The 7,754-nt window shown below is 55.3% G+C and overlaps 1 protein-coding gene across 1 annotated transcript in view; it reads right to left on the reverse strand.

Moving 5' to 3' along the window:
- Positions 1–2,908: 2,908 nt before the first annotated feature.
- The window catches only part of LOC119112459 (methyltransferase-like protein 7B), a 10,086-nt gene continuing 5,240 nt past the window's right edge, over positions 2,909–7,754 (reverse strand). The window contains exons 2-6 of the mRNA XM_037236658.1: positions 7,155–7,407; positions 7,108–7,123; positions 6,617–6,892; positions 5,087–5,221; positions 2,909–3,382 (exon numbers count right to left, since the gene is read on the reverse strand). Coding sequence (XP_037092553.1) covers positions 3,260–3,382; positions 5,087–5,221; positions 6,617–6,892; positions 7,108–7,123; positions 7,155–7,407 — 803 coding nt within the window. The 3' untranslated portion in view covers positions 2,909–3,259. The remainder of the gene's footprint in view (positions 3,383–5,086; positions 5,222–6,616; positions 6,893–7,107; positions 7,124–7,154; positions 7,408–7,754) is intronic.

Consider the following 7,754-nt stretch of genomic DNA (forward strand, 5'->3'; position numbering starts at 1 on the left):
TTGCTAGCGTTTTACTAACACTCCCGGGCATGCTGCCTGCTCGCCAGATGCCTTCTTTTTAAGGCCGCGCACCCAGCACAAATACTCCCGTGGTAACGTCAACAGCAGCTTGAGCTAAGCGAGTGCTAAAGCAGTAACAGCAGACCAGCGGTTCCCTGCGCAGCGGCACGAGCCAAATGGTGCGTCGGCTCACCGGTGTGGGTGGCGGTGAGGCGGGCCGGGCCGCCGAACCCGCTCCGTCGGTCGGTCGGCGCTCTCCCGGCCGGACGGGTCTCAGACTGGGGCGGCGCGCCGACCTGGCCGCTCCGCAGCAGCCTCCGACTGGACGCGTCTGCGGTGGGCGGCGGCGCCAGCGGGACGGCCGGCGCACGCACCGAGCCGGCGCCGACCGCCGAGCGCCACAGCCGCCACCGGACGCCGGCGGACCGGGCCGGCCCGCGCGCCTCTGGACCGGCCGGGGCAACAGCGGCCCTGCAGAAGCCGGCAAACGACGGAACTCCACCATATTGGGGCTCATGGCGGCCAACTTTGTCTCTTATTCGAGGAGTGTGCCTTTCGCTGTAGCAGCAGCGCAAAAACATCTCATCGACGACAACATATCGTAGGGTTGGTAATACCACTACGCCCACAGGTAATGATAACTACAGGATGATAACTTCCACTTGTATCTATTGCCCTGCTTTGTCACCGTTAAAGAGCTGTCATTTTATCTCCCTGTGGTGTTAGTGAAGCACTATCGCGCGTTTTTATGACGATTGCCTCGTGGGCATCAATAACCCTGACCAGCGCTCAGCGCAGCACGTAGGCACGTGGCATTAGTTTCAAATGAGACTATAGCATGTAACGGATAAAACAAGCATGCATGTCCTCACTGACGCGATGGTTGTGAAAACGCGCATCGATTCATATTTGTCTTAGATTCGGTGTTGGCGCGTGGTGACGGATGCAAGGCTTCGCAACGGGGACAACACTCAAACTTTTGCGCTAAAAATAATATTAATGCGCCGCAGACGGGAGGATTCCGTAGGACGGCGTAAACTATGACATGTTTTCGATCTACTTATAAAAAATGCAAGCAGATTTTAAACGTGTCGGATGAAAAGCCGTTCACCATACCTCTTTTTAACGGTCGACCCAAATGGGTACTGCATGACCGCGCAGCCGAGGCGCCCGGATGCTCTAATGCCTGCTGCAGCAGTTGATCCCAGCCGAGCCAGCCCGGAGCCAAGCCTTAGCATAGCCAGGGTATCGTTTGGCCAAGCTATAACCAGCCGACAACCAGGTTTATTGGAGCCGGGATCGACTGGATTCATTGAGCCTGTTACAAACGTCTTTCGTATGCAGATTCCAAAGGAGAAGAGCTCCATTGTCTCATGATTAAAAGTCATAGTTCCAAGACTACATCCATCCTCTAGATGATGATGACTGCAGTTTGTGCGATGCATAAGGACAACGTCAGAGTCGTGACATCATGCTCATCGAACAGAGTCCAGATCTGTGTGCTGCAGAGCGATCGATGGCTATCGAGAATCAGCAAACCTTTTGTTGGCGACAGACGCATCAGAAAGGATCGTTGACAGCTGGAGCCAATCCAGGAAGCGTCCCCCCCGTTGACCAGCCGTTGTCCGATGCAGCCGTTTGGGGGCTCGGTCTCTCGCTATATCGAACTGACGGACAGAGCTGCTTTCTCCCGAACGTGAAGACCACAGTCGTGAAATCGCCTCGAAAGTCCTGAATGGCAACGTCCGGTCCTGGCCTCGCGTTGCAGGCCGGAACCTGCACCTTCGGAAACGGCTTTATACTGATGACATCAGCCGGTGTCTCCGAGGGGCGTGGTGACGCCTGATTCAGCGGCTCAGCTATCCCTCAATAGTGGGGGGCTTGGGAAGCAGGGATCGCGCGGCAGTGGCACAATCAGCTGGTGTCATGGTTGCACGCTCTCCAGTACTGAGCAGCCCTGCACCCCCGGCGGGAGCAACCCTGCACCCCCGGCGGCACGTCCCGACACCGCTCCTGCTCCGGACGGGCGGGCGGGGTGGTTCATCGGGCGGTCAGGTGGTGACAGGTCCAGGTCGTGCGCACCTGCACCCCGGCGGCGGCGAGGCCGGGCGCCATGCCGAACCCGTCCAGGCTGCACTGGGCGATGACGAACATGGTCGCCATTCATCTGGTGAAGTGATGGCGGCACTCGTCGGCAGTGAGTCGCTGCTGACAGGCCCGTATAGCGGGGAGGCGAGCTGCACCAAAGCTCGGATCACGACCAACAGCACCAGGCCAAGTCCCGAAGTATTTGTCCAGCTCTTTGCCCACAGTCTCTTCCAGGCTCCGTTCGAGCGCGTGCGTCGCGAGGCGCGTCTCCAAAGCCATAGGTCTCTTCCAGGCTCCGTTCGAGCGCGTGCGTCGCGAGGCGCGTCTCCAGATTTACGCGTCGCTGCTTCTTCGGCCCGGGGTCTTGAGTTTAACGGTGTTGGTTATGCGTCGCTGCGGCACTGCAGCGCCGAAAGCCAATACAACGGATAGATGCCGCCATTTGAAACATCCCTGAATATTCGTGCCTTACCGCGCAGGGTAACGGCACCAGGAACAGTTACAAATCGTTGTACTGTCGCTGGCTGCCATGGCAACAGCGACGACTGCCTGTTCCCCTTAATTGTGAGAAGGCCCGAAAGAGATAGGTTATTTAATTAGAGGATTTTTGCTTTCCTTTGCTACTCGAACACCTATAAATTGTCTTCTCATTGGAACGAATTTTTGTCTCCTCTAATGTGTAATGCATGCTATTGTAAAAACCTTATGATATAAATCAGCATCAATTGTTAGAACGCCTTACATTGTACAAGCGCGAAATCTATGTATATTTATAATGCATACGGCACCCGCCTCTGTGTAATATAAACGGTGCACACGAAGACCCAAGCTGTCGCACCTTGTCTGTTGCATTCTATCAAGATGACCGGCGTTGTCGCACCCTACTTCACAACGCGCACATTGTGTCCATTGGACTGACGACTCAACGTCGCCTGGAATGGACGCCGGACTCAGCGCCGCCTGGTCCACGGTGTCCACCTCTCATGTCTGCTGACGGCATGTCAGTAAAATACACGTGGCACGCGTCGTGGCGCGCCCTCTTATGGGACGCCAGAAATTAAGGTGACCAAATTAACGTGTAGGGGTCATGGCACCACCGGGATTCGAACTGGAGCTCCCCACGCGGGAGCTAAGGCACCCGCTGCCTGGCTTCTTGCTCCCCTGCCCGACATCATTTGGTAGCCACTCCCGTCAGGCAGCGATTCATCAGGTGCAGCGGACTGCAGAGGCTCAGATGCTCGACAATCGGCTGCAGGCGCTGCTCCACGGACCTAAAGTGGCCGGCTTCAATGACCTGGGGACGACAGGTTCTGTCAGCTCCTCTCCTCCGTGGTCGCCGTGGACGTGAGCCGTCTCGGCGACCGGCCAGATTAGCAAATACGGGCTCTGAACGCACATGCCTCCTGACGTGGGGTGGAAGCTTCAGGGGGAAGCAATCTGACCGTTGAATTCAGACCTGTGATCGTCCATGGAAAAACCAAACCAAATACCCGTGCCGCCCCAATGCTACAAACAACGTCCGATGGCCGCGCGTCCAAGCCGGATCAGGTTTAAGGAGGACGATTTCCGTCAGTGGGTTTCAGTCCAGGCACTACTTCCTCGTCACTTCACAGCAGCACGCTGGCCGCTGACCGGGCGCGCCACTCCAGGAGGCACTGCTTGGAGGTCGGCACGCAGACAACTGAAAACCAATCTGTAAAAAAATATGTTCTGGTTGAATGTAAGCGCCTTGGCTCGAATAAACTGACCGGGGAGTTTTCTGTCCTCCGATGAGAGTGGTACGTGTGCTCCACCCCATCAGAGTCTGGCCCCTGGCACGTGTGCTCCACCTCACCAGAGTGGCTCTTGGCACATGTGCTCCACCTAATCAGGGTCTGGTTCCTGACACGTGTGCTCCACTCCATCAGAGTCTGGCCCCTGGCACGTGTGCCCCACCTTACCAGAGGGGCTCTTGGCACATGTGTTCCACCTACTCAGAGTCTGGCTCCTGGCACGTCTGTTCAACCTCACCAGAATCTGGCTCCTGGCACGTCTGTTCCACCTCACCAGAATCTGGCTTCTGGCACGATATGCTGTTCGGGCCCCCCGCCGATCATCCGCTAATAAGCTCAGACTGGGCTCGATGGAGAACTTCGCGCGTCGTGGTGTTGACATAGTGCCCCGCATAGCCGCGCTACAAACGATCGGATCTGAATGCTACAAACGATCAGATCTGAGTGCTACAAACGATCAGACCTAAATGCTACAAACGATCAGATCTGAATCAAGTTTCGCGAGAAATGTCGCAAAGTTGGCTGGCCTAAAAGCCGCGTTCAATAGAGGCTGTAAAGTAAAATAGCCAACTGCTGCGTGAAGGCTTTTAGATATGCTCCGACCTCATTTGCTACGAGTCTGCCCTCGCCTAAGCGTGTTCATCTTGGCTGGAGAATGTGCAGCCATCTGTCAGCTCATTGGGGTATCAGCCAGTCGTTTGGGCTGATCTAAGCCTATGGCATAGCCTTCAACCACATCGAGCCTTAGCGAAGATCTGCGAAAATTGGGTAGGTTTCACCTAAGGGTTCGGTGCAACCACATACTGACTAAACCATGTAAAGCTAGCTCTGGCCGGAAGAACTTTACAGATACCTACGACGACGTTCAGACGTATGCATTCTGACGTTACAGATACCTACGACGACGTTCAGACGTATGCGTTCTGACGTTACCTCGGAAGATTCCATAACGATGACAGACGGAGCATGTGACGCATTGTACGCGACACGGAACTAATATTCGGAGCCCTTACTGATAGAAGGTAGTTGATGAATTGCAGATGGACGTCCTGTCGCAAGGAGCTGTGCAGGCACCTGTACAGACTTATTTACGTGACGTTTTCCAGACAGACTCCTACCACTTAGCAGACTGGTTTGGGCGTGGCAATGCGGGGTGCGGTATGGGACTGCGCGCGGCCCTATCGTTGAGGCGACAGGTGGCGCGCGCCAGGCGACGAGTCGCTCACCTTCCGGGGGTCCCTGTTGAGCCAGCACTGCATCACACACGGCCACACACCACTGTGGGTCAGCGCATCTTGTATCCGCCTCTGGAATGTGTTCTCCGGAAATCCGATGTGCTCCAGGTAGATAAACTTGCCGCCCTGAGCACAATACAGATGGCTCATGAATAAACGTGTCCTTTCAGAGATAAGGTGTGCTGATAATTCTTGTTTTGCCATTTGGTAGCCGTAAAATAGTTTAGAACACTTTCTTAGCCATTTCCTGCCTTCTTTCTTTTCGAGTTTGCTTTTGGCGCTGCGTCAATTCCTCATTGCCTTTGCTTTGACGCGGACTCTGCGGGAGGCGAGCGTGTGGTAGTGGTGCTAACAGCTGTAACGGCGTTTCACGCTTAAGTGTTACTTTCTAACATAAGGTAGCAGAACAGAAGATAGATGCAGCATCTACGTTGTCCGTGGTTGGCTACAGTTAAGCTGCCTCTGTCTGAGAGTAACGACTATACCATCCTGTCTGTGAAAACTGACATCGAAAGATAGTTTTCAAAAGGCCGTATTCCAATGGTCCGCGCCCAGCCTCACAGCCAACACGCCTGCAACGGCTGAGCGAGGTCCTCAAGAGCCACTGGATCACGTATCAGTCAACCCAGGCTGTACGAGATCGAAGGGCACCTCCTCATTTAGCCTCAAATATCAGTGAGAGCCGTGCCGACCAACGTTGACAATATCAGTGCTTATAGTAGTTGCTTACTTGGCCCCAACTGATGTTCGCTCGCCTTAAAGGGGTATAATGTGCTGCCACGCGGAGCTTTTACGCGAAGGACTTTGACGAAAGACAGACGAAAGTGCAACTTCTGGTTGTACGAGCCCATCTAACTAAAAAGCCCAGCTGAGCAGATGAAACGAGTAAGGTCGGGTCCTCTCATATCAGTTTGCCGCAGTCCAACTAAATAATGTCCAGAGGAAACATACGCCACATACGCCCCCCCCCCCCCACAAAAAAACTGAAGTACAGCTCCCAAATCGCAGCAATATTGTCTGACTAAAATATTGTGAACGCCATAGAAGTCTTGTAGCTCAGGCCATGGATAACAATCACAAGTCATGACAGTCTATGCCGTTGCAGTAGAAACAGATATTGATGACACTGAATACTTTTTAGGACATGATAAATTTAAATCGCTCTAGTTCAGTAATCTGACGGGTCCTGAAGGCAACATATTCAAAGTCATGTCAAAAGAGTATGGACAAAAGACATTAATTCCTACGGGTTTACGTCTCATCACGTAGCTCTTGACACAACATAATGGGGGGAGGTGGGAGAGCTCAATAATGCAACGCGTTTGAGTTAGCCAATGCAGTTCCATCCGGGTAGCGAAAATGCAGGCCGTCATGACAATTGCATGAAGGAAGTCGCGCTGCGTGCAATACGAGCCTGACTGTAAGACACGAGCCGGGCGATTAAGTCACGCAGGCAGTCGAGCGGCGCCCAGATCCCCGCCTGAGCCGCGGCTGCTGCCAGCCGTTGGCGACCTCTCTCACCGGCCTGAGCACGCGCTGGACCTCGTGCACCACCTTGCTGGGATCCCGCACGCTGCAGAGGACCAGGGTGAGTACCACAGCATCCACCGATCCGTCCTTCACGGCCGTCATATCCTCGCCATGACCGACAACAAACCGGATGTCCGGGTGGAGGTGGGCAGCATGCTCGACGCACGTTCGCCGGAAGTAGTCTTGAAAATGGATGTTGGGATCGACACAGGTCAGCACAGAGCCAGCCGGGTAGTGCTGCAGGTTCGTGCCGCAGCCGACGCCAATCTGAGATGATACACAAGCTACGTTGTGATTGCTGCAGACCTGGCAACGAGGTCTGTAACTGCGCGGAACATCGGTGGTAAACATCTTTCAGCACGCGTGTCTGGTTGAGGGCTGCTGGACGGGTCTACAGCGAGGTGGAAGACAGTCGTATACCGATGATGCACTGGTCCTTGCGGCACATCCGGACGCCGGCACCGCTCCCCGGCACATCTCACCTCCAGGATGTCCAGACTGCCCTCCCTTGAGGTTCGGTCCCGCCGACTGCATCTGCTTCATCTCTTCAAAGAGCTCGGCCTTGATGGCAGCGAGCTGCTGCTCCTGCTGTGTCTTGAACCGGTTCATGGCCCAGGCCATCAGGCGGGCGCGCAGGGCGTCGACGCCGTCGGGGCCGAGCGCCACCCGGAGCGTCATGACCAGGAGCAGCAGCCAGCCCAGCAGGCAGGCCGTCCAGTTCAGCAGGCAGGCCGCCCAGCCCAGTAGGCAGGCCGTCCAGCCCAGCACACTCGGCAGCATGGCTGCCGGACGGCACACACAGCGTCACACAGTGCACGGCACACTTCAGCTGGACGCTCGCACACTGGGAACGGTTGCTGCTCGCACGGCTGCTGCTGGTACTGAGAAGTTTGAAGTGCACATCTGCGGTCTCCTCGTCAGCACGGGACGCCGTATGAGGCACGCGACGGTCAAGACGATAACGGAGGGGCAGGTATCAGCCGTCGTCATGTAGATAAGTTCCCAAAGCTGCCACTTTGGCGCCCCATACCAATGGGTTTGATCCATGCCTTGGAAAGCTCGCTCTTCTTAAGAGAGCAGCAGGCGTGGGCTAATGGGGTAGTATTTGCACGCCATTTGACATGTGACA

The sequence above is a fragment of the Pollicipes pollicipes genome, unplaced genomic scaffold (genome assembly GCF_011947565.3).
Source record: "Pollicipes pollicipes isolate AB1234 unplaced genomic scaffold, Ppol_2.1 Scaffold_7261;HRSCAF=8764_pilon_pilon_pilon, whole genome shotgun sequence".
NCBI classification, from domain to species: Eukaryota; Metazoa; Arthropoda; class Thecostraca; order Pollicipedomorpha; family Pollicipedidae; genus Pollicipes; species Pollicipes pollicipes.